Source organism: Acomys minous (assembly GCF_964271855.1).
Source record: "Acomys minous genome assembly, chromosome: 11".
In the NCBI taxonomy this organism is placed as follows: Eukaryota; Metazoa; Chordata; class Mammalia; order Rodentia; family Muridae; genus Acomys; species Acomys minous.
The window spans coordinates 74,122,424-74,149,639 of NC_140492.1; the positions used below are offsets into that span (position 1 = coordinate 74,122,424).

The 27,216-nt window shown below is 48.3% G+C and overlaps 2 protein-coding genes and 1 long non-coding RNA gene across 7 annotated transcripts in view; 1 reads left to right on the top strand and 2 right to left on the bottom strand.

Moving 5' to 3' along the window:
• The window catches only part of YPEL1 (yippee like 1), a 19,934-nt gene extending 13,021 nt beyond the window's left edge, over positions 1-6,913 (bottom strand). The window contains exon 1 of one of the 2 annotated variants that reach the window (XM_084801925.1): positions 6,714-6,913. Coding sequence is in view for 1 of the 2 variants with exons in the window: in XM_084801926.1 (XP_084658052.1) it covers positions 6,714-6,752 (39 nt within the window). In the remaining variant the exon portion in view is untranslated. The remainder of the gene's footprint in view (positions 1-6,713) is intronic. The other variant, XM_084801926.1, reaches the window with a different exon arrangement.
• LOC311609136 lies at positions 5,787-24,700 on the top strand. Its single transcript, XR_014783277.1, has 2 exons — positions 5,787-6,146; positions 24,295-24,700. It is a non-coding gene; the product is annotated as an uncharacterized lncRNA (long non-coding RNA).
• Positions 24,474-27,216, bottom strand: part of MAPK1 (mitogen-activated protein kinase 1) — a 58,755-nt gene continuing 56,012 nt past the window's right edge. For all 4 annotated transcript variants that reach the window (XM_084801922.1, XM_084801921.1, XM_084801924.1 and 1 more), the window contains one exon: positions 24,474-26,021. The gene's annotated coding sequence lies outside the window, so the exon portion shown is untranslated. The remainder of the gene's footprint in view (positions 26,022-27,216) is intronic.

Sequence of the window (27,216 nt, forward strand, 5' to 3'; positions counted from 1 at the left end):
AAAACAAATTCAGAGTCCCTCAATTTTCCCACAAAGACAGTATTGTTTAATTACAGATTGATTAATTTCTGAGAAATGTGAGATCAGAGGAAATTTTCATTGCATATAAAATGTCCCTATGTTGGGAGGCAGAGGCAGGTGGATCGCTGGGAGTTTGAGACCAGCCTAGTCTACAAAGTGAGTCCAGGACAGCCAAGGCTAACACAGAGAGACCGGTCTTGAAAAACAAACAAAAAAGATGTCCTCATGCACACGAGGCAGCACGGTCTGAGGGCAGTCATCATATATGTAGCCGACCAGTAACCAAAATGCCATTATAAATTACATTTAAAAAAAAAATTGGGCTGGAGAGATGGCTCAGAGGTTAAGAGCACTGGCTGCTCTTCCAGAGGTCCTCAGTCCAATTCCCAGCAACCACAAGGTGGCTCACAACCATCTATAATGAGATATGGTGCCCTCTTCTGATGTGCAGGTGTACATGCAGACAGAACACTGTATACATAAATAAATAAATAAATATTTAAAAAGAAAAAGAACAAATTTATTTATTTACATATATATTATATTTATTATATATTATATATTTATTATATATACAGTACTCTGCCTGCTTGTACCTCTGCAGGCCAGAAAAGGGCACCAGATCTCAGTATAGATGGTTGTGAGCCACCATGTGGTTGCTGGGTATTGAACTCAGGACCTCTGGAAATGGTCTTAACCGTTGAGCCATCTCTCCAGCCACTATAAATTACATTTTGATTCTGATGAAGGGTAACGGGAAGGGTACCTGATGAAACACCTGTAAGAATAAAAAAGAAGTGTATAATTTCCAAACCCACTAAGAGACACACAGAAACATAGTGAAAAAGAAAGGTCTATCTAAGAGGACTCAAGAGAGGAGAGAAAAACAGGAATAGGAATCACATACAGATTTAAACCAATTATTCATCAGTGCTTACACTAACTGCAAATGCACTATAAGTCCAAGGTTGCAGACGACATCAGATCGCCCTATAGACACCGTTCACAAGAGACCCATCTCCAACATAAAGACAATCAGCAGCTGTGACGCCAAGGCCGGAACCTGTTTCCGGGGGCTACCGTGCTTGAGTTATATATATATATTTTTGCTTATAGTACATTTGTTCTGTGATTCACAATGCAGAAGAAATTAAAACGGACAACTATTCCTAAATATACTCTATACTGAAAAGAAAAGACGAAGGGCTGGAGACAGTGTAGCAGAGAGTGTATAGTGCTTTTTTCAGAGGACCTCGGTTGGATTCCCAGCACCTATGTGGGGCACTCATAGCCACCTGTAAGCACAGCTGTGCACCCGTGTGCGCACAAACACACCCAGACAGACAGAAAGGGGGTGCCCTGAGATTCACCAAGAAAAAGTCAGCTTCTGGAGGGTTGGTGGGTGGCTGGGGGGGCCACACAGTCCTCCAAAGCATCAGTGCACAGCCAGGGGTCCACCAGGAAGGGGTCTCACCTCTACAGACACAGGCGTTCTTAGCTCACTGGTGGGAACTGACAGTTCCAAGCTGAGGGCTGGAGAGCTGTACAGTGACTAACAACACTCGCTGCTCCTGCAGAGGACCAGGGTTTAATCTCCACTACCCACATCAGGCAGCTCATAGCTGTAATTCCAGTTCCAGGAGATCTGGTACTTTCCTCAGTCCTCTGTGGGCACCACACAAATGGGGTCCATAAAGACAGGAGTGCGTGCACACACGCGCACATGAAAGTTAAAAATATTTTCCAAGCAAACAGGCATGCCTTCACAACTTTCAGAAGCTGCAAATTCTTTTTTTTTTTAAGATTAATTTTATTTATTAAGTATACCATGTTTTGCCTGCATGTACACATGCATGCCAGAAGAGGGCACCAGATCTCACTGTAGATGGTTGTGAGGCACCATGTGGTTGCTGGGATTTGAACTCAGGACCTCTGGAAGAGCAGGCAGTGCTCTTAACCTCTGAGCCATCTCTCCAGCCCCAGAAGCTGCGAATTCTTGAATGGCCAAACCATGCTGGTACCCTGAGAAGTGAGGGACTCAGGTGCGTGCTGTGCGTGCGGACTCCCCGTCAGCCATGAGCCCTGTGGGCCTCCCTGCTGCTCCCAGCCCATTCTCAATTGAATTGCTGTCCAGATCAGACAGGCCTACGACCACGCCTGTGAGAGACTGTCGTGACTGATGAAGTGGGAGGGGGAGGGCCCAGCCCACTGGGGGCAGCACGGTCCCCAGGCAGGTAGGGCTGAGCTGTGTAGAAGAGCTGGTTGAGACTGGAGAACTGCCTCACTTGGCTGCTCTGGCCTGGGGTCGACCCCAGCACTCACACGGCAGCCCACAACTGTCTCCAACTCCAGCTCCAGGGAGTCTGACGCTGCCTTCTGGTCCCCACAGGCACTACACGCATGTGCGGGCAAAACCCACAGGCATAAAACAAACAAATCTAGCTGAGCATGAGGAAGCCAGTAAGCAACCTTCTTCAGTAGTCCCACCTGTCTTCCCTGCCTCAGTTTCCCTCAGTGATGTGCTGGGACCTGGAAGTGTAAGATGAGAGACACCCATTCCTCCCAAGCTGCTGTTGTTTCTCCCAGCAACAGAGAACAACAGCAACAGCGGCTTCACTGTGTGGTCCTGTTCTCAAGGTGGCCTTACCTGAAGGGGCTGTCACCTGGACGCCTCAGCTGGCCTCAGTCGCTCCTGACAGGAAAGCTGACTTGACTGGTGACACCCATGGGAGCTTCCGACCAGGAGACCCCAACACACACCAAACCTGCTAGTGTCTACCACATCCAGTCTGCAGGGGAATCACCTGCAGATGGACTCTTCATCTCCCAAGCTCCCCAAGCACCCCCATGCCACACACGCAGCCTCCACCCCTGCAGCCCCAACACCCCCATGCCACACGTGCAGCCTCCACCCCTGCAGCCCCAACACCCCCATGCCACACGCGCAGCCTCCACCCCTGCAGCCCCGGCACCCCCATGCCACACACGCAGCCTCCACTCCTGCAGCCCCGGCACCTCCATGCCACACACGCAGCCTCCACCCCTGCAGCCCCAGCACCCCCATGCCACACACGCAGCCTCCACTCCTGCAGCCCCGGCACCCCCATGCCACACACGCAGCCTCCACTCCTGCAGCCCCGGCACCTCCATGCCACACACGCAGCCTCCACTCCTGCAGCCCCGGCACCCCCATGCCACACACGCAGCCTCCACTCCTGCAGCCCCAACACCCCCATGCCACACACGCAGCCTCCACTCCTGCAGCCCCGGCACCTCCATGCCACACACGCAGCCTCCACTCCTGCAGCCCCAACACCCCCATGTCACACACGCAGCCTCCACTCCTGCAGCCCCGGCACCTCCATGCCACACACGCAGCCTCCACTCCTGCAGCCCCGGCACCCCCATGCCACACGCGCAGCCTCCACCCCTGCAGCCCCGGCACCCCCATGCCACACGCGCAGCCTCCACTCCTGCAGCCCCGGCACCTCCATGCCACACGCGCAGCCTCCACTCCTGCAGCCCCGGCACCCCCATGCCACACGCGCAGCCTCCACTCCTGCAGCCCCGGCACCCCCATGCCACATGCGCAGCCTCCACTCCTGCAGCCCCGGCACCTCCATGCCACACGCGCAGCCTCCACTCCTGCAGCCCCGGCACCTCCATGCCACACGCGCAGCCTCCACTCCTGCAGCCCCGGCACCCCCATGCCACACGCGCAGCCTCCACCCCTACAGCCCCAGCACCTCCATGCCACACGCGCAGCCTCCACCCCTGCAGCCCCGGCACCCCCATGCCACATGCGCAGCCTGTCAGTTGTTCTGGCTAAATGGACAAGTCTGCTTCCAGAGATGCCTGTCTGCTCTTTTAGTTTCCATTAGGCCTGATCTAACGGCTGGCCTATGGCAGAGTCCCCAAAGCAGCTCCTGCCGGGCTTGCTCTGTCCTCTGAATCCCCTTTGGCCCCTTCCAGGGCAGCTCACAAGCTCTCCCTCTCAGCCCAGCAGCAGCAGTAGCTGCAGCAGCAGCTCTGACAGCAACCATCCCTGAAGGCGTGGCACGGTGCTCTGTGTCAACTGAACTGGGCTTTCTGTTAGAAGCCACGCAATGGAAAAACAGTGGCAAGACTTAACGAGCAATTAGGAACACTGTGAAGTGACTGGCAAGCCACCGACAGCCAGCCTGCTGGGTGGTGATGCAGTCGACAGAAAGGACACGAGTCCCTGAGTGTAAAGGGTGCCCATCTCCATAGTGACAGTGGGTTTTGTTTTTTCCCTTCTCCTTAGCAAACCAATATACTGGGTTCCAGAAGTTTCTCACCTGAAATAACCACATACAATTATTTTAAGAGTTTAAGCCGGGCGTGGTGGCACAAGCCTTTAATCCCAGCACTTGGGAAGCAGAGGCAGGCGGATCGCTGTGAGTTCGAGCTGGCTTTTGGTGGCCCCTATTTCTTTCCTCGTAGCCATTGCTCCCACACTTGAACCATGGGATAGAATCATCCCCCCCCAACTCCTGTGTCCATGTCTGCTGTGGCTCCCACCTTCTGCCATCGCAGGACCCTCGGGGTCTGGCACCTCCACACCCCGTGTTCCAGACCCCTCTTCCATCATGCATCTCCTTCTGCCAGAACAGCTGAGGCTACACAGAGAAACCCTGTCTTGAAAAACAGACAGACAAATAAAAAAAGGGCTGGAGAGACGGCTCCGCAGTTTAGAGCACTGGCTGCTCATCCAAAGGTCCTGAGTTCAATTCCCAGCAACCATCTGTAATGAGATCTGATGCCCTCTTCTGGCCTGTGGGTGTACATGCAGTAGAGTGTTTATATACATAAATAAATAAATCTTATTTTAAAAGAAGACTGCATTAAGAGGACTACCCAGCCCTGCTTGGGTGCTTGTGGGACTGAAACAGACGGCAGAGCAACACTGGTGCTGACACAAAGTGGCACATTTACCAACTTTGCTTCTTTATGGAGAATCTGGGATTTAAGAACAGACCCTCCTGAGTTATGTAATTTGACCAAGTGTACCATGGTGATGGAAGGTGGGGTGAACTGGGCGTGGGTTGGTGGGACTGCCAGAGTGGAGACAAGAACTTTTGTGTGTGTAGCAGGGGTGAACTGAGGGCCTCACACATGCTAAGCACATGTTCTGCCACTGAGCCACACCCCTAGCCCTGCTGCAACATTATGTCAATCTAAAGTTATTCTAAAATGAGGTTATTTATAAAATAGAGCACTCCCAGAAGCAAAATAATAATAATAATAATAATAAAAATAAAAAAATTACAGATTGGTCACTACCTTGGCGATTGGTTTACTTCTAGTGTTTCCTTGGCCAGCGCTGGGACTGCTGTGTATCTGAAGTAAGGCAGGAATTTGCTCTAATCCCTAAAAAGACATGCTAACCACGTAGGCCACTGGCTAGGAACACAAAGGCCTGCAGATCCCGGCCGCAGTGATCCTCAAACACTCCTGTCTCTTTAAGAGCCCACAAACAATGGCCGGAGGGACACTTGTTGCTCTTGTGGAGGACCCTGGCAGGATTCCCAGCATCCACCCGGGGTCATCCATACCACTTCAGCTCTGTGGGATCTGATACCCTCTTCCGGCGACTGGGGGCACCAGGTACCCACATCCTGACTATACATCGCACGCACGCACGCACGCACGCACGCACACACGCACACACGCACGCTTCAGGTACTCAGAAAGCGTTTGTTAACACGCCTACTAGAGCACAGCTAAGGTAACAGGCAGTGGGTGAGGGTGGCTTGTTCAGAAAAAGGTTCTGGAAAGGTTCCCCAGGGGAGGTAAGCCTGGCCTTGGATCTTTAGCAGAGCAAGGAGCCAATGTGTATAATTCTTGACCAAGACACATCAGGTTAAAAGTAAATAAGGCAACTGAATTAGAAAGACTTTGGAATAAAAAATGGTATTTTCTTTCTTTTTTTTTTGGTTTTTCTTTTCGTTTTGTTTTTCAAGACGGGGTCTCTCTGTGTAGCCTTGGCTGTCCTGGACTCACTTTGTAGACCAGGCTGGCCTCGAACTCACAGCAATCTGCTGGCCTCTGCCTCCCCAGTGCTGGGATTAAAGGCGTGCGCCACCACCGCCCGGCGAGTCAGGGTTTCTGTGTGTAGCCTTGGTTGTCCTGGACTTGCTTTGTAAACCATGCTGGCCTCGAACACAGAAAAATGTTATTTTCAACATCTATTATCTATCCAAAACAGAATCTGTTGGTTTTCTATCCTGGAGCTCAGCACATTTGTGCAGGTATTGAGGAGAGAAAATCTTATTTAGTTGCTTACTGTTGGCAATTTACATTAATAAAGCCTAGAGCCACAAGTGGGAACCAATGAGGACAATTCCTTTTAGTTTTTATTCTACAGGCAACTTGAAAATGCTACCCTTTAATTAATATTCCTTTATTGGAGGTATCATCTGTATTTATTACCTTTCTCATTTTTTTTTTTTTACGGTAGGGCAAAAACAATACGGAGGAGAAAGAGGGTTAAAGAGGTCTTGCATTGTCTTCCAAAGCGGAATGAACCAAATATCAACACATCGGAAAATCGGAACAAAAAGTCAACGCGTCCTCCGCGCTCCCGCCCCGCCCGCCCGCGCCCAACAGGTGCCTCCCCGCCCTCCGGGAGCCGCGGATGGAGCACCCGCCCGAGGCCCGCCCGTACTCACGGCCGCTCGGCGGTCCGCGGCCCGGTCCGCAGCGCCCATCCGGCCCAAGCTCGGTCGGCGCGGGCTCGGCTCTCAGGCGGTCCCGGTGAGGCCGGGGACGTGATCTGGCCGTTGGCGCCCTGGCCCGGCGCGAGGCATCCTCCTGCCGCCGCCCCGCGGGCCGCCTGCCCTTTGTTTTGGAGCGTGGGCCCGGCCCAGCCGCCATAAACGGCCTCGGAGCGCGGCGCCGGCCAATCAGTGCCCGCGCCCCGCCCCGCCGCGCGCCCCGCCCCCACCCCGCCCTGCCCACGCGTCCACTCGCGCTCCGCTGCCCTCCGTGGACTCGGCGTGAGCAGCCTGCCGCGCCCGAGATCGCCGGGGTCTCCGCTGGGCGGGACCAAGCGAGGAGCCGCCGTGGGCAGCGGGGATGTCCTGGGACGCGAGGCCACTCGTCCGAGCTTTTCCACGCGTTTGCGCGGTGGGCGGCACGCAGGGAAACCCATGCAAGCTTCTTCGCTCTCTCCATACCGACCACCCTTAACCCTCCAGGTCACCACGTGACTTGGGCTGTGGAACCCCCACATCAGAACTCCTCCCTGCAAAAGACAGGCCGCCTGCACCCACTCTCCACGTCCACGTTTGCGCTCTTCCATACGCATTATTGTTTTCTTGGTCTCTTTAGATCGATTGTTAAATAAAAGCACAGCGCTGCGGGCAGGTGGGCACATTTTAGAGTGTGTTAGTTAGGATTTATTATATTGAGAGTGACCCTAATTGATTAGATTGTGGCTTTTGTGGCCATTTACTTAGCAACTCTCCCAAGTGATTGATTTACTCTCTCCGCTTCTATATTCTTCCTAGCTAGAAGATGGACTAGCGTATATTTTGGTTTTTAATTCTAATTCAAGCTGGGCTCAACTACGTATGTAGCCCACGAGTGATACTGAACTTACTGTGTGAGTAAGAGCATGCTTGCGCAAACGCGGCACGCTGCCGTGGAAGTCGGAGGTCAGCTCTGGGTCTCGCCCACCACTGTGGGGCCTGGGGTTTGAACTCAGGTCTCCAGGCTTGACAACAGGCACCCACTGAGCCATCTGGCTGGCCCTTTTATTTTTATTTGTTTGTTTGGTTTTCCAAGACAGAGGATTTAATATTTTTCAAAGTTTTTAAAAAAATTTTTTTAAATTTATTTTTAAGTATTTATTTATTATGTATACAGTATTCTGCCTGCATGTACACCTGCATGCCAGAAGAGGGCACCAGATCTCATTGTGGATGGTTGTGAGGCACCATGTGGTTGCTGGGATTTGAACTCAGGACCTCGGGAAGAGCAGTCAGTGCTCTTAACCGCTGAGCCATCTCTCCAGCCCCTCAAAGTTTGTTTTTTATTTACACATATGTGTATGTGTTAATGTGTCCCACATATGTACATTCCTGTGGAGACCAGAAGAGGGCATCAAATCTTCAGTAGCTGGAATTACAGGTGATTTTTGGGCCATCCAAAGGGGTTCCTCCGACCCTCCCCCCACCTTTTTAAAAAAAGTTTTTCAAAACAGGGTCTTTCTGTGTAGCCTTGGCTGTCTTGGACTCACTTTGTACACCAGGCTGGCCTCGAACTCACAGCGATCCACAGTGCCACCATGCCTGGCAGAACCCTCTTATTTTTGTTGTGCGAGGGTGTGTGTGTGTGTGTGTGTGTGTGTGTGTGTGTGTGTGTGTGTGTGTGTGTGACAAAGACATGGAGAGAGACACAGACCTATTGCTTTTAATCCTGAGTGGGAGGTTAGTTACTGGAGCAAGGACAGTTTACCAGTGTGACTCCGCTGAAGACTGATTCTGCAGGCATGGTGGTGCACATCTTTAACCCAGCAGAGGCAGGTGGAGCTCTGTGACTTTAAGTCCATAGTGAGTTTCTGCCAGGGTTACAAAGTGAGACCTTGTTCCAGAAACAAGATGAAAAAGATTTTTATAAGGTTAGAGCAATGGCTTTGGGGTTTGCGAGCCCTTGCTGCTCTTGTAGGACCCAAGTTCAATTTCCCAGCACCCACATCAGGTACCTCACAACTGCTGGTAACTTCCGTTCCAGGGATCTAACCCGCTTCTTGACCTCTATGGCACCTACACACGCAGGCGCACACGCACATGCACACACAGAGGCAGACACAATTTTTCGAAACAGAAAAGGTTTGGTATTCCCAGCAACTGTTCTATCAGGATCCTCCCGGGGAGGGCGGGGTCTTGCTAGCTCCTCCCACTCCTCCGGTGAGGGAGTTCCTGAGCGCTGAAGCCAGACCGTGTTCAGAAAGCTGTTTCAACAGACTCCTTCCCACCCTCCGGCCATTCCACTCTTCTTACCTGGGGGGCTGACGCAGATGTCCTATTTAGGGTTGAGCATTCAACTGTCTTTGTTCCAGCGCTCTAACCAGTTATGACTGCTCAGTGTTGGCCACTGCAAACTGAACCCTCCCTGACCAGGGCTGACAGCAGCACTCATCTGTGCATGGTTGTGAACATGAATAAATAAACAAACAAACGAACGAATATGTGACTAAGGGGCTGGAGAGATGGCTCGGAGGTGAAGAGCACTGGCTGTTCTTCCAAACCTCCTGAGTTCGTTTCCCAGCAACTACATGGTGGCTCACAACCATCTTTTTAGAGAGTTATTTATTATTATGTATACAATGTTCTGCTTGTATGTACACCTGTAGGCCAGAAGAGGGCATCAGATCACATTACAGATGGTTGTAGTTGCTGAGACTTGAACTCAGGACCTTTGGAGGAGCAGGCGGTGCGCTTAACCACTGATCCATCTCTCCAGCCTTCATTACCATCTATAATGAGATCTGATGCCCTCTTCTGGCTGTAGGTGTACATGCAGGCAGAGCACTCATACGTTAAAAAGTACATTAAAGCCGGCGGTGGTGGCGCACGCCTTTAATCCAAGCACTGGGAGACAGAGGCAGGCGGATTGCTGTGAGTTTGAGGCCAGCCTGGTCTACAAAGTGAGTCCAGGACAGCCAAGGCTACACAGAGAAACATTGTCTCGAAAAACCAAAAAAAAAAAAAAAAAAAAAAAAAAAAGTACATTAAAAGGTTTTTTAATTAGCTTACAAAATAGATTTGCACGAAGCATTTTCTTATTTCCTTAGCGTTCTTCCAGCCCTCCCTTTCCCACACAGACCCACGTCCGCTTACCTTTCCATCTCTGGCACCCACATTCACACCACACGAGTCCCACTCTCCTCCCACGCCAGTGCTTTTCCAGCTTCCTGGCCTCTGAAAACACTGCAGAATAAACACGCAAATCTAAACATTTTAAGCAGCTAGAGTCCATGTGTCATCTGATACTTGAAGAAGTTTTGTGTCTTCCGGGGGTGGGGGTGGGGGTGGTCAGAGGCAGGTGGACCGCTGTAAATTCAAGGCCAGCCTGGTCTTTATAGGAGACCTTGCTTTAACAAAAAACAAAGGCAAAAGACAAACATAAGCGTCACTCTTCCAGAGTCTACGCAAATCTGTGTCCTTCCAATTTTAGTGGACGTGCTGAAGGGAGCTGCTGGCCTCACTGGTGTATGCCACCCTGCCCACCTGCTCTCTCTGCTGCGGAGACTGACCACACAGCTCACAGTGCTATGTGAGCACTATACCAACTGACCTACAGCCCCAGGCCACTGTCATTTCTCCTTTTTCCTTACAAAAATTTAAAGATTCTTCTAACTTATATAAGTCCTATTGTTTCTGCTAAACTAAAAATATCATTTCTGTGGGGGGGGGAACCCCTACTTTTGGCAAGATTTGGACATAAAGTTCTGACTCTTACAGAATTGAGTTCACTGTGCTCTGTGTGTGCACCAGGCACCTAGGTGCCTCACACAAGTGGGATCAGGGTCTGCCTTTTTGTGACTTACTTCACTTCGTGTGTATGTGTGTGTGTGTGTGTGTGTGTGTGTGTGTGTGTGTGTGTTAATATCCAAGACGCATCCAAGCCGGTGTTAGAATTTCTCCTCTCTAGGGAGGTGCACCATTCTGTTGGCAGTAAGTCCACTTACTGGTCTGTGCTCTCTGGGGCTGCTGTGAACAATGTTGCTATGCACCCAGTGTACAGATATCTCCTCTAGACATTGCTATTTTTTAAATTAAAAAAATTTTTTTTGTTTTTTTGTTTTTCCGGACAGGGTTTCTCTGTGTAGCCTTGCCTGTCCTGGAACTTGCTCTGTAGTTCAGGCTGGCCTCGAACTCACAGAGATCCACTTGCCTTTGCCACCCAAGTGCTGGGATTTTACTGGTGTGTACCACCAAGCCCAGCTAGCTAGGAGTTTTACTGGTAGCCTTTCTCCAATCTTTGCACAGAAGGACCTACACTGGGGGGAAGGAAACAATCAGATCTTCTAGGATCTACTGGATACTGGTTCTGACTTGACACTGATTCCAAGAGACCCTGAGAAGCACTGTGGTCCTGTGGTTAAAGTAGGTGCTTATAGAGGTGATTCATGGAGCTTTAGTTGAATTCCAACTCACATTAGGTCCAGTGGATCCCTGAGCTTAATCCTGTGATTATTTTCCAAGTCTCAGAATACGTAATGGGAAACTGGGCTCAGTGGTGCACACCTGTAATCCCAGCACTCAGGGAGGCAGAGGCAGGCGGATCTCTGTGAGTCCAGGACAGCCAGGGCTACACAGAGAAACCCTGTCTCAAAAAACAACTAAACAAAACAAAAGAATATATAAATGGGAAAGACATATTTAGAAGTTGGCAGAACTCCAGTACTGGCTCTTTAGGATGGAAGAAAAGCTATTATGGTTAGAAATGGAAGACTTGGGAGTTGGAGAGATGGCTCAGAAGTTCAGAGCACTGTCTGTTCTTCCAAAGGTCCTGAGTTCAATTCCCGACAACCATATCGTGGCTCACAACCATCTACAATGAGATCTAGTGCCCTCTACTGGCGTGTAGGCACACACATGGGCAGAACACTGTATAAATAATAAAAATAAATCCAGAAAGAAAGAAAGAAATGGCTGGGGATAATAATAAAAAAGAAAGAGAGAGAGATAGAAAGAAAGAAATGGAAGACTTTAGAATTGCCCCTGACAAGGAAAAAGGTGACTTAAAACCAGTATTGCAGGCAGAGTGTGGTGCATACACCTTTAATTCCAGCACTCAGGAGGAAGAGGCAGGTGGATTGCTGAGTTTGAAGCCAGTAGAGTTCTAGAACAGCTAGGGCTACAGAGAGAGAGCCTGTCTCAAAAAAGCAAAAAAGCAAAACAAAACAGTATTGCATCTCTGGGAGAACTGCAGCAATCAGCGCCACTGTCAAGGCTTGAAAGATGCAGGGCGTGGCTCTCGCCACAGCTCCATCTTTTTTTGTTTGGTTGGTTTGGTTTCGTTTTTTGAGACAGGGTTTCTCTGTGTAGCCTTGGCTGTCCTGGGCTCACTTTGTAGATCAGGCTGGACTTGAACTCACAGTGATCCGCCTGTCTCTGCCTCCTGAGTGCTGGGATTAAAAGTGTACACCACCGCCCAGTGTAATTTACAGTTTTACTTCAAGGATGTATTAACTCTCCAGCCTTCTATCATAACTTAGAAGGGATCTCAATCATTTTTGTCTCTTCCATGGAATATCACATTGATTTACTATATTGATGACGTTGTGCTGACTGGACCAAGTGAGAAGGTGGTTACTACTTTGGCTTTGATATGTGTGCATCAAAGAATAGGAAATAAATCCACCCAAATTCAGGACCCTTCTACCTCAGTGAAATTCTTAGGAGTCCGGTGGTGTGGGGCATGCAGAGATATTCCTTCCAAGGGGAAGGACAAGCTATTGCACTTGGCCCCTCCCACCACCAGGGAGCACTGCAATGTTTAGAGAGCCCATTTGGATTCTGGGTACAGCACGTTCCTCACTTGGATGTGTTACTCCAGCCTATATATGAAGTGACTCAGAAAGCTACCAGCTTTGTGTGGGGCCTGGAACAGAAGCCTTTTCACATGAAGAAGCTGCCCAAATGCCTATGGTTTCTGTTCCTGTTACACTGCTGTCTGCTGCCAGGCATGCACCTGTGGCCTCATGAGGTGTGCCCTCATGAGGAAGAGACTGAGGAGGAGAAGACTAGGGCCTGGTTTACTGATGGTTCTGCACATTATGCAGAGCCCACCCAGAAGTAGGCAGCTGCAGCATTACAGCTTCTATCTGGGACAAAACTGAAAGACACCGGCAAAGGGAAATCTTCAGTGTGCAGAACCTCGGGCAGTAAACATGGTCATGCATTTTGTTTGGAAGGAGAAATGGCCAGATATGGGACTGCTCACTGGTCCATGGGCTGTAGGCAATGGATTGGCTGGCTAGTCGGGGACTTGGAAGGAGCAGGATTGGAAAGTTGGCGAGAAAGCCATCTGTGGAAGAAGTATGTGGAGAGATCTCTGCAAATGGGCAAAGGATGTGAAGACACTTGTTCCCATGTAAATGTTCATCAAAAGGTGACTTCATCTGAGGAGGATTTAATAATCAAGTAGACAAGATGTCCCATTCTGTGGACAGTCAGCGCCTTTCCCCAGCCATCCTGTCAGTGCCCAATGAGCTCACTAACAAAGTGGACATAGTGGCAGAGATAAGTTATACGTGGGCTTCCACTCACCAAGGCTGACCTAGCTACAGTGGCTGCTGAGTGCCAGATATGCCAAGAGCAAAAACCAACACTGAGCCCCAGATATGGCAAATTCCCTGGGGTGAGCAGCCAGCCACCTGGTGACAGGTTGACTACACTGGCCCACTTCCTCCATGGAAAGGACAAAGCTTTGTCTTTACTGGAGTAGATACTTACCCTGGTTATGGATTTGCCTTTTCTGCACGTGATGCTTCTAAAACTACCATCCACGAGCTTACAGAATGCCTAATCCACAGTCATGGTATTCCACACAGTATGGCTTCTAACCGAAGACCTCACTTCACAGCCAGACAAGCGCATCAGTGAGCCCACCATCATGGCATCCACTGGTCCTACCATGCTCCATCATCCTGAGGCTGCTGGCCTGACAGGAAGATGGAATGGCTTTTTAAAGACACAGTTACAGTGCCAATTAGGTGGCAGCAGCCTGGTGGGGTGAGGCAAGTTCTCCAGAGGGCGGTATATACTTCCTAGTTGGGATTACTATTGCTGCGACAAACAAAAGCAACTTGGTGAGGGATATTATTTGACTTATATTTCCATATCACCACTCAAGGTTGAAGGAAGTCAGGACAGGAACTCAAGCAGGGCAGGACCTGGAGGTAAGGATCTGACACAGAGGCAGAAGTGTGCAGCTTACTGGCTTACTCAGCCTGTTTTTGTTTTTTGAGACAGGGTTTCTCTGTGTAGCCTTGGCTGTCTTGGACTCGCTCTGTAGACCAGGCTGGCCTAGAACTCACAGTGATCCACCTGCCTCTGCCTCCCGAGCGCTAGGATTAAAGGCATGTGCCACCACGCCAGGCTAGCCACACGTTATCTTATGTTCTTTCCAAATTAAAACATTTCCAACGTTGGGACGGAGAAGAGGAAAACCTAAGAGCAGAGATGAGATTGTTACTGATGGAAGCAGTTGCCATGGCACTCGCTGTCCTCGGAGCTGCCAGCTGCCAGTGATTTCCCCATTCTTCCTGTAAATGGAGGAGCGCGGAAGCTAAGCACCTGCCGCCCACTGTGAGGGGAAAAATAAACTATGTATTTTAATTAGAAAGTTAACCAATGGTGAGAATTTATGTCTTTAGAGTGACTATGCAACCAAGGTATAGGACTTCTCTCACGTACACAAATCACTAGATGATTTTGTTAAAAATGCCAACACTAGCCAGGGGAAGTGGTGCAAGCCTATAATCTCAGCACTTGGGAGGCAGAGGCGGGCAACAAACAAACAAACAATGAGATTCTGCATAATTTTTAAACTATAAAATACAAGGGTGTGGTGGCTACGGTGGAAAGATGGATCAGCTACGCAAATAAGTGCAGAGGCTACTCTTCCTGAGGACCAGGGTTCGAAACCCAGCAACTACATGGCAGCTCCCAACAACCTCTAACTGCAGTCCCAGGGGACACCCATCTATCCTCAGTGGGCATTGCATAAATGTGGCACACAAATATACATGCAAGACAAACACGCACACATAAAAATAACTAGTGAAAATTTAAAAAGAAAAATATTAAAAAGAATCTTAAATTCTAATCTATAACACAATGTTATTATCTTAGCCCCCTTTTCTCATCTATCCCTCAACTTGGTATATAGCCAAGGGTGACCTTGAACTTCTGATCCTCCTGAGATATATGCCACTATATGTTGTTTATTCTGTGCTAACTCAGGGCTTCATGAATGCATTTTACCTACTGAACTCCATTCTCACTCCACTGTTTTAGAGACAGGGTCTTGCTTTGTAACCCAGCTGGCATGACCGTTACTAAGTGCAGAGCAGGGTTGACAAAAATGTATCTTCCTTTTCGGTGCTGGGAATGGACTTGCTAGGCAAGTGTGCCTTTGCTGAGCTGGGACACAGCTCAGAGAAAGCATTTTTCTTCCTTCAAGACTGAAACTCTACTCCAATTAGTTAACACTTACCCTCCCATCGCCTGCAGTGGTGACTGGGTGTGGTGGCATGGTGGGAACTGGTCTGTGGGCCCAATATTTGAGCACCGGGCTTTTTAAAATTAGAGCCATTTTTGGTACCTGAACCTAAAAAGGGTAGCAGGCACTGTGACATGCACAAATCAGTGTTTTTGTGAGAATCTCCTGGTGGGTAGGATGAGAGAAGAGGTCATGTGACTTCAGACCTCAGAAGTACGGCTGGATCCAGATAGTGCAGGGAGACACAGCTTTAATTAATGCTTGCTCCGGTTGGAGATGGCCTGAGTGTCCCTCCAGAACTTGACTCGCTGGGGTTCAGTTCCTGTTGTGAGGCACCAAGAGTGTAAATGCTTGGTTCAGGACTTAGGCCTTGGGTGGTGGTCAGGGTGAACTAAAGCCGACAGGGTGGAACTGAGGAAAGGCGGGGACAACACAGGCTGATGTGTGTGCTGGCTCATGCCACATGCAGCCCTGTGCTGCCTGGAGACTCTGGCAGGAGTGTGTCCTCACCAGCTTCCACACTGCTGCACGACTTGCTAAGGTTGCCGGCCTGAGGGAAAGCTGACACGACCCAGCTTTTGGCTGTTATAAGACCACCAGCTAGTGTTGACATCTTTACACATGCCACCACCATTTTCTCTTCATTATTGTCAAGGAATATCCTAGAGATGGCATCCTTGACTGAACTGAAACTCAGTTCTCAATGGGCCCAGGCACCCCAGCCAGCCAGATGCGCTGCACAGACGTCTAGTGCTATTGACAGTGCCAACACCGCACTCCTTTTCTGGCTTTCCAAGACAGGGTTCCTCTGTGTAGCCTTGGCTGTCCTAGCACCTCTGCCTCCCGAGTGCGGGCCCTGAACATCTCACCTTAACTGTGTTCCTGGCCATCAGTGCTGAAGGTGAAGAGCAGCTTTGCTCACATAAACACACTAACACCCTCCTTTGGCTGTTAGGCTGGAAATGAGGCAGGTGTCTGCATTTCTTACTTTTCTTAACATTTTGTCTCCAGCTCCATCAGCTCTCTGCATTGTTGTCTGTGGTGGCTTGTGTGAAATCAGAACATCAAGAAACCAAGCCAAGCCATACTAACAAAACCAGGCCAAGAAGGATGGCTCAGTGGTTAAAAGTGCTTTGCCATGGAAACCTGATGACCCCAGTTTCATCCTCAGACCCCATGGCAGAGGGACAGAGGACAACCTGTAGGAGTTGGTTCTCTCCTTCCTTGTGGGTTCCAGGCATTGGATTCACTCAGGCTATCACCTGGTGGCAAGTGCCTTTACCCACTGAACATCTAACCATTCATCAACAGGCAGCGTCTTTCCTGTGCCACTTTCGCTATTCTGGACTTCACAGAATCCACCCGCCTCTACTTCCCAGGGGCTGGTTAAAGGCGTGGGCCTGGTCTCTTGCTCCTTTCTGGACAGGTTCTCTGTGGCTTGTGATCCTTGTGCCTTAGCCTTGAGTGCTGTGTTTAATAGGCCTAGACCACCGTGCTTGGCTCGAGGTCTATGTAAACAGAGCATTAGTGGAAGATGGTAAAAGAACTTTTATTTTGAGACTGCCCTAGAGCCAGTGTTTCTCCCACTTCAGCCTCCTGACTCGCTCTCTAGCATGTCCTTAAAGTTCTTTATAGACGTCACAGATTCACTTTTCTTACCGACAAGGTCATAAAGCATTAAGCCCTTTTGGCTAGCCTGGGGCTGTAGCCTGGTGGCAGAGCATGTGCTAAGCATGAACATGCCCTAAGCATCTCTTGGGATTTTGCATCCTGCAGATGCCCTGGCGCAACGGAGACAGTAGGGCAATCCTGATTAGCTATCCCAGAAGCAGAGATCCAATGGATGCAGCTTGGGGAGGTCTTGGTCTCCTCCCTGGGAGACGACTTGCTTTTGTGTCCTGCCTTGAGTGGTTGTAGTTTCCAGCTTCTTGAGTGTGAATTCACCACTGAGACTTGCAAAGGGCCCAGCTCAGACCCGTGTGTGTGCTTGCTGTTGCAAGAGATGGAGGTGGGGATGTCCGTGCTCACTCCTGACACCAAGGCCCAGGGACCTGACATGATGTGTACAACCGAGGGGAAAAAAATCTGAGCAAGCAGGATACGGGAGAGGAGGGAAAGGATTTGCCAGCAGGCCTTTGGGGGTAGGAATGGTGAGACAGCACAACATCAAGTTAAGACCAACTTGCTGGAAGCTACCCAGTCACCACTCAGTAGACCAGGGTCTAGATGGGCCCATCTGAGTTCTAGGTGGAGTAACTTTGGTGTACCAGCAATCAGTAGCTGTGGAGCCTGGCTCTAGATGCCAAGGTGTCCCAACAACAGCTCCTGATGGCCAAGGAATGCCTGTTTTCTTCTGAGACACTTGTTTTCTGATCTCTAGTGGACAACATCCTATTACTGCTGCCAACTCTTAAGTAAAGCACATATGCAACCCCGAGTGGTCTCTAGAGGGTGTTTTGTGTCCGTTTTACAGGCTTTCATGGATCTGTGCACCCATTCTAGGGCGATGTAGAGCCAAATCATTCAAGCCTGTCATCCAAGTTCCTGACCGGCCAGAACGGCATGCAGCCTGTGCACCTCTCTGCAAACCTCAGCACCGACCAGGAAACAAAGGGGACAGGCCAGGAGCATTGTTTCTCTTCTTTCATGGTGTCATCTGCTCTTCAAAACCGAAGCAAACATTTATTCAAATGCTTTGTATGGTACACGCGTTATTGGCTGCAGGAAATATATACCTCTCAGGGTAATTCACTTTGACAGGTAAGCTCAACACCCCCAGCCTTGCTAGACACCCTTTAATCTCTATGTTCCAGTCTGCCCCCTAGCATTAATCCCTTACCAGGAATTACTTCCTTTAGCCTTCCCTTGAGATGGGATGGCACCACAAACAGCACCACTTCCTTCGTTTCAATGTTTTGGTACTGCTTTTCCTCCCCAACTGAAACAAGTTCTGATGTGGCAGCTGCTTTGACATGTAGGCATTTACGAACTTAACTTAAAAGCAAAACAAAAGAATCACTGCATGTGTCTGAGTGAATGCAAGTCAGTCCTAAGAATCAAGTCAATGCTGGCGACAAATGCCTTTATCCCTGGAGCCTTCTTGATGGCCCAGATGAAGCTTTGTTCTCTTAGAAGTGGTCAGCATGGGCACTTTAATCCCAGCGCTCAGGAGGCAGAGGCAGGCAGATTCCTGTGAGTTCAAGGCCAGCCTGGTCTACAAATCTAATCCAGGACAGCCAAGGCTACACAGAGAGACCCTTCTCAAAACAACCCCCCCAAAAAGTGGTTAAGCTGAGCAGTGGTGGTGCACACCTTTAATCCCAGCACTGGGGAGGGGGAGGTAGGCAGATCTCTGTGAGTTCGAGGCTAGCCTAGTCTACAAAGTGAGTCCAGGACAGGCAGGGTCATACACAGAGAAACCTTGTTTCAAAAAACAAACAAGTAAACCAAACCCTGGCTTCTCTGCTGGGCAAACCCATGGCCTTTAGGTCTTCAGTTCTTGCCCGCCTCCCTCCCTATACCTATATCCCCAAATGCTCTGCTTTTCTCATCTTCCAAGGTCAGGAGGATGGACTTGCCAAAAAGGCTCTCAACTAGGTATGTTTAACCTTCTGACAATGTGACATGTTGGCATCTACAAAGTTGACACTTGGGAACTATGGAATCGAGTTATGAAATACTCTTTTGTGTCTTGAGAAAGTTAATGGTTTTATGTTGGGCTTAATCCAGAGCTGTTCCAGCTCACAGGCTCCTCCTCCATCTCTGTCCACAGTGGACAGCTGTTACTTTATCTGTAACATTTGCCCTTCTATGGCTTCATCTTTAAAAAATTACTTTTATCAAGTGGGAGGTAGACAGTTAATGATGAGATTCTAGCTCACTAAAAGGCACCAGGGAGAAAGGCATCTGAAACTTAAGAACATAGTACTGTGCACTTTGCTCTTGTATCCCAATTGGCCAAAAGTAACTTAGTTTTTTTTGAGGGAGTGTTTCTGTGTAGCCCTGGCTGTCCTGAAACTTGCTCTGTAGACCACACTGGCACTGAACTCAGACTCCATGTGCCTCTGCCTCCCGACTGCTAGGATTATAGGGTGCATATCATCATGCCCACCTGCTGGTACTTTAAAAAGCCAGAGTACCTTTGGATACTGGGCCTCTTGTATCCCACTAAGCTACACCTCCAGCCCAAGTCAGCTTGGACACACTGGCAGTGTTCACACCCGCTGTGGATTTTTACTTTGCTTTTTGGGGCAGGGTTTCTCCATGTAGTCTTATACTTGCTTTGTAGACCAGGCTAATCTCAAATTCACAGCAATCCACCTGCCCCTGCCTGAGTGCTGGGAATTAAAGCCTGTGTCACCACACCCACCCCACTATGCATTTTTGGATTTGGTCTTACCTCAGTGAGCCCCACCATTCCCATTCTGTGTAGTCCTAAGACTACATTTTGTGGTCTAGAAGGCCTTGCCAAGAACCCCACACACGGTTGGGAACACTTTATTGTTGAAAAGAGACAAACATTCAGGGAAAGGACCTCAGGTGGTGCAGGCTGAAAGGAACAATGCCATGGCTATCCAAGTCTCCAAGCTGACTAAGAGGATGGGCCTGGGCTCCATGTGGACCGCCAGTGTGTGTTCCTGCATTGCCAGCCTGTAGCACATCTTGTCCTGGACTCAACCGCTTTGGCCCTGATCCTAGTACCCCAGGTTGCACACACTGACTTTCAGCTTCTTTACATACCTACCTTCCATTGCCAGGTAGACAGATCCCCGCTCTGGCTCCAGGAGGCAGCTTCCACTCACCTTTCACAGATCTAACTGGCTTGTGAACTTCTGGACCTACACTAAAAGGCTTTTCTGGTCTTCCTCATGTGCCCGCCATGCCAGACAGAGCTGCAAGTGAGTGCAGGGCACCAGTGGGTCCTGCTCATGTTCTTGGAATGCAGGAAAGCGGTTTTTAAGCAGCAGTCACTTTTCACAGGCCTGCTTTCAATCATAGTCTTCCCTTTAGAGAGCATACTTCAAGAATCTCCACAGAGGAATCTACTCAATCTACTCCAGGCAAGTTTGTTAGTGTTCCTTTTTGGGGAGATGAAGCCAGAATGACTTACTGAAGACATCGCTGCCGGCTTTGCAGGCCCACAGCAGGAGTTCAGGGTTTACCTAACTCAGTGGAAATTAGTAACCCACGACAACAGGCACACAGACAAGCGCTTTTCACTAGATGGTTTTTGTTGTTTGTGCTTTTCTGAGACAAGGTCTCCCTAAGTAGCCTCAGGTGGCCTACTCTCACAAAGAGCCACTGGGCTCTGCCTCCAGAGCACTGCAGGTGTGCCACCATGCCTAACCGCTGCTGGATGGCTGCAACTGGAAATGGAGTTTCTTCACTACTCAGAGCAACGGTCTCCTCCACCAGCAGAGCTTCCTGAGGAGAGATGCTCTATACTTAAACAATGTAGACACAAGGGAACCTGGCCCCTGCCTACCTCACCCTCTCTATACTAAGTGTCCACAGCGCACGGTCTTTACCCAGCCCTTTGGGCCTGGCCTGTGGTTGGTTTTCTCACGAAGCCACTGCTCCATTGCTGTCTTAGTGCTCTGCGTTGCCCACTGAACGGCACCGACCAGACAACGTTCCTCTAACTCCCACTTCCCACAGAGGGTCTTCCTCACCATCAACATTCATCTGCACCTCACCAGAAAAGAAACAATGAGGAGGCCTGACTGCGCAGATTCCTCCTTCCCACCTGAAAAACCTCTGTCTTTAGGCATTCTTGGTACCAGAGCCAAGGAAGCTGGCATCTGCTGTCTTCTCCCTGTTGAGGACGTACAAAAGCCTGTCCTCTGTGAGCCTCACTACTCTACCCTATGGACAAATGCAGGCTCTATCCTGCTCGGCCTGCATTAGACCTTCAAGGAGGACACCTGCATTTGCCTCCACCTGCTGTGACTCCTGGAGATGTCAAGATGATGGTGGGTCACTGCTGTTAAGGGTGGAGCCCGTCACTGGTGATGTGGAACACCTATGATGACAGGCTTCAGCACTCAACAAGGAAGGGCTTGTGACATGGAAGTGGTTTAGTTTAGGTGGCATCAGCCCCACGTCCTGAGTTTTCAAAGCAGGTTGTCCTTACCGATGGACAGAAGCAGGGATTACTGATACCTTGCAACAACATGACATAAACAGCAGGTCTTGGTATTTAGTCAGTACTTCCTGTACAGTACAATGATGATTATTTGAAAAAAAAAAAAAAAGTCTTTTTTCCCCCCTTCAAGATAGGGCTTCTTTATGTAGACTTGGCTGGCCTGGACTCACTTTGCAGACCAGGCTGGCCTCGAACTCAGAGATGCTGGGATTACAGACATGAGCCTGTCTAATGTATTTTTATTCCTTCAGCATGCAAGGCAAATGATACTGACTCCCTTTCACAGCTGGCAGTCTGCTGCAGAGACTGAGCACAGAGAAGGCTAGATGCAGCTAAGAAGAAGGGGGGCAGCAGCGGGGCTGATAAAGCCCATTTCCCCATCAAAAAACATTTTCCAGTATCTGTGATTTGTAAGAAAGTTACTGTAAGCCAGGCATGGTGGCGCACACCTTTAATCCCAGCACTCGGGAGGCAGAGGCAGGCGGATGGCTGTGAGTTCAAGGCCAGCCTGGTCTACAAAATGAGTCTAGGACAGCCCAAGACTACACAGAGAAACCCTGCCTCGAAAAACAAAAACAAAACAAAAAGTTACTGTGCTGCCTCCAAATACTGACAAGAAATTAACACCTGAGACTTGGTGTGCAGAGGCTGCATTTGGCACCTGCCCTGGCACTGCAGGCCAGCGACGGGGAGAGCATGTGGGGAGGCCAACATCTGAACAGTCACCCACAAGACCTGACAGGGACTAAACTCCAGTCACCCAGAGTAGCAGTTTGTGATCCAGCACCCACCCAAAGTCAGGGTCAGGAAGCATACTATGTAGACTTTACCATATCAACAGCATTGTTACCCTGGCAATACAGAGTGACACAATATAGTGATTCTAAGGATTTCTCTTTTGTAATCTTTTTTTTTACAAGTCAGATGCCATAAACACTCAAATAATGAATTAAAAAGCATGTTTACAACATCAAAAGAATTAAAGTGAAATATAAACCCCTCTTACAATTTTATACACACTAACCAAATCACAAAAGCCACAGATAAATGTTCAAGTTTAACAATACAATGAAAAAACATTTAAATTCTTAATAAAATCTTCAACGATTGTTTTTAAACTTGCCATTATCCTAAATAATCTATGCAGCTTCGGATACAATACCAAAATGGTACCAACAGTACAGAACAGATACAAAACAACGTCAGAACTTTCTGGAGTGCTCTGCAGGGATAAGTGGCACAAAAGGCAACACGCCTTAGGTGAGCTGTGTAATCCTGGGGACTCTGGATTCCCCCTGCTGTTGATCTACCATGTCAGCTTGGACGTAGTATGGAAAGTCACATTAATTATTCCACTCTTACATGTTTCTGGTCAGGGCTATAGGGTACCTTATTTCAAACACTAGCACAACATTTTTAAAGCACAAATGCTTTAAAAAAAAGTGTAAGCAGATTGCTCAAAACCACTACATTTACAAAAATATTTCCCTTAAACTTGGAATTGCTCCAAAACACTGATTTAGAAATATAAAAGTAGTATGAAGGATCCAAAGCATATGCACATATGAATGTATTAACATTCTGTTACCATGTATGTAAGTTACCAAAAATTCAAATAGAATTATTAATATGAATGTAAGTATTATCATAAGCAGATGGAAGTCTCCTCTAAGTGGTCTTCACACTATGTGGCATGTGTGGGTGGTCTACTTTTGTAGATAGGTGCTGTTAATTCCCAGCTTCCCAAAACTAATGGTCACCCCATCCCCTCACTGCCTGCACTCAAGCAGGGATGAGGTGAGTATAGATGCACTGTACATTTTTTTTTTAAACCACGAGGCCTCAGTGTCCATCAGTGTCAGCTCTGAATGCTGGTATCAGGGCCGAGTACTCACCAAGGGGTCTCTGGGATTGATGGGTGGGTACCTTTTCATACTAAACTAAAGGAGCAGAATGTTTTCACCAGTTTTTGTTTTGTTTTTTGGCTCATATTTTAAGACACAGAAAACCACCACCCACCTGACAGCTTTATCTAAATAACAGAGGTACTCAATGTCAATGGTGTGGAGACGGCCGTATGTGTACACTTAGAGACGTGAGAACCAGAACAACCACTCTAGTTGCTGATGTGCTAACTTGCCCTGGACACAAAGGAGGCTATACTAACGTGGTACAGTGATTCCAGGTGCAGTGAGTGGTCTCACTCCCCAGTACCAGGAAGGGAAGAGGAGACAGCTCAGTGCCCTGGAAGATGAGGCTATGATTTAGTACACTGCAAGTTAATCTAGTAATATAATATTAACACCTCCTTTAAAAATATAATGAAGAAACAAGTAAAAAAAATTGTCAGTGTTTAAAAAAAAAAAAAGTAAAGAAAAAACAAAGAAAGCCAAATCTCCATTCTTTCAATGGTCGGGGCTTCATATACGGCAGTAAAAGGCAGGTAATTAGGGTAAAAATCAACAGCTGGCTTCTGGGACAAGTCAACTATCCTTTAGTCAGCTGAGGTGTGGGTGTCACTCTGAACCTGACAGCAGGCACCATGGGGTGCCAAACAGCCCTTCCCTCAGCTCTAGGACACAGAGGGAAAAAGGCCCTTTCCAGAGGGAACCAGAGATCCCAACTTAGTATATTTGTGGGAGTCATCAATATCTGACTACTTGAAACCCGCTTCTTTGTTTTGAGACAGGGTGTCTCTGTGTAGCCTTAGCTAACCTTGAACTCACAGCGATCCACCTGCCTCTGCCTCCCAAGTGCTGGATTAAAGGTATGGCTTGAGACCCATTTTTAAGAGAGGACTATGTCAGAATCATTTTCTGTCCAGGGCAGGGATTAAAGCCATGAGCCACCATGCCTGCCTAAAAAAGACCTTTTTAAGCCATCTTCTGTGAAAGCATCTGTGGGCCAGGCATGGAGGCAGGGTGGGGAAAAGTGGACTGAGGCCCATGAACATTTTTATCTGAAGCACAAACCATAAATTGATTATGACTGTTCACTTAAGACACATTGATCCAGAGGAAATCAACACTGAATCTTATTATCGGTGTAAAGATAAAATGTACATTTATTTCCATGAGTTACAAGTACATTGCTGTTCATACTAGCAGGCAGTCTTTAGAGAACCCATTTTCCATTGCTGTCAAAAAACAAGGAGAGAAAAAAAAAAAAGGGACAGCTGAGAAATGAAAAGCTAACACTAGAATTATCTTTCCTACATCATCGTCTGGGTAGCATTCTGTTTGTGGAATACAACTCAGAGGTAATAACAGATTTCTCTCAATCATAGGATGTGACACTTGGACATTGGTCTCTGCACAGAAAGCCTTAACAGTCATGCAAGGGCACAGTAAGTATTGAACAAGGCAAATTTCTCATCAAAGAGCAGTAGTGAGAGAGTCAGGAGGCACTGCACTGGGGTGACACCATCAACTCCACAGCACACAGCGCAGGAACAAAATAAGGAGATAAGGAAATAGGAGAGCTCAAACAGTTACTGCTAGCCTCTTGCGACGTGAATTCAGCAGTACCAGAAACACCTCAATACTTGGCAACAGAACAGAGCTTCATGATGAGAGCTCATGAAGGCTTTATTGTAAGTCATTATACTGCTGAAAAGTGAGCTTGAGATGCTGACATGCTGTAGGAGAACTGTACACTTTCTCATTTAAAGACGCAGTGTTCCTTGTAGCTAAATCCCACGGCAGTGAATGTGGTTACGAAAACAGCCTTCTGTGTTAAACAGCTCAAGGCATATATGGAGCTCCACCCTGAGCATCTAGGTCAGCGCTTGCTTTCTACTCCAGAAACCTCCACAGCTCAGTGCCTGTACATCTTGCAGGAAATAACAAGCACAGCTGTTCCTTTAAATCTCTGGATAAGGACAGAATGTAGCATCTTGGCAAGTGCTACCCCCATTACAATAAAAGTAACCATATGAAAGCTGCAGGATAACATTGCTGGTGCAATGCTTCCTTTCTAGAACAATGATCAAATTTGTAAAAAGCTGGGCAAATAGCACATACCTTAAGTATGAGACTAACATGATACACAGAAAATTGTCCCAATGGACTCCTGCAACAGAGGCATCTGCCCCTGCAGCCTGCAACACCACCCAGGGACGCCCACAAGCTCCTGCTCTGGGTGGACAGTTACTAGTTAACAGATGAAGTGCACATTTGGAGCTGTCGCTGACTTAAAGCGCTTTATGTAATAGCCTTCCTACTGTAAAGCGAGATGCCAACGACTGGAGCCAGTGTGCACAGACTCTCGCTCTGGTGAGGCCAAATGGCTTAGCAGGGTGACATATAGAAAGAATTCAGGAGAGGGAGGAACCACTGCATCTTTCAAACCAGAAAGCAGTTAGTGACTAAACAACAGTATGTAATCAAGTGCACTGAAAGTGCACCCTGCTCCAGGGCACTGGACTGAAGGGTTTCTGTGAAAGTATAAAAGCCACTACTACCAGAAACTGCCCCTCCGAACGGCTCAAAGGAATCAGAGTGGGTAAGCTGAGACGGGCTGGAGACAGGACCAGGGGTCAAGAACTGGGAGGAACACCGACATCTGAGCACGTCCAGTCCTCTGAGCCCTTGTCCTGTAAAAAAAAGACAAACTCAGGAGTAAGGATTAAGCCATGTCAGAACAATAAAGGCAACAATAGCACAAAATGGCAAAGTAGAAATGTAATGGGAATAAAGCCTGTAACATATCATGCAGGTCCTGAAGGCTAGCACTCCACCCTCGGTTCGCAGCCATCTTTTTCAGATAGTTAAAAAAAAAAAAAAAAAAAGAAAAAAAAAAAAGATTTATTTATTATTTATACAATGTTCTGTCCAAATGTGAGCCTGCACACCAGAAGAGGGCACCAGATCTCATTGTAGATCTCATGTGGTTGCTGGGGATTGAACTCAGGTCCTCTGGAAGAACAGACAGCCCCTTTCAGACAGTTCTTAAAAGCCGAGTTGGCACCTTACAGTAGCTTGAATAAAAATGGTTTTCATAGGCTCATAGGATGAGTGCCATATGCCAGCCAGCACAAGGCTGACAGGTTAATGAGGCCCTAAAAGCCTTTTTACCTTTCAGGAAACCAAAGGGAGTGGAGGCTAATGTTTTTGTTGATCTGCCTGTGAAAATTCATAAATAGGCAGATGAGAGGTAAGACCTATTTCTTTCTTTAATAGAAAAACCTATTTCTACTCATAGCAGAAGACTCAGGAGACTGGTGTGGATGAAGATGAGGTACCGACCAGAAAATGTCCTTGGATTATCACTGGAAAAGTCCATAAGTGAAATCAAACACCCTGACCTTTTTTTATGACTGCTCAGGCTATCATCAGACATCTGACAGCTGGCCCTAGGCAGCGGAGTTCTTTGAGGGTGTGACTTATAGTTAATTTCCCTCCCTCTACTGTCCCTGGATCTCCTGGCACTCCCTGGGAACCCTCAGCTTGGAGCTTGTCTGAGCTCCACAGGCTAAGTTCAGGAACAATACTCCTTGTCGCAGTGGGCAAGTTCTCATGTCTACGTCAAAGGCTGAGGCACTATGACCACATGAAAATGGTATCCTAGCTCTAAAGCACTCTGGAAGCTGTGGATTATTTTGGCCATGATGTACAAGTCTAATACAATTTTAGACTCTCAGTCTTAGGCTGTCTCAGTCACAGGTGTACGTGCTGTCTCCAGAGGCCCTGATGCAAACAGAAAAACAGAATGCCCAAGAAGACCCATCTGTTAGTAAATGCTTCAATGCTACTTCCCTCTCGATTCATTTTTAATTTATTTAAAACAAC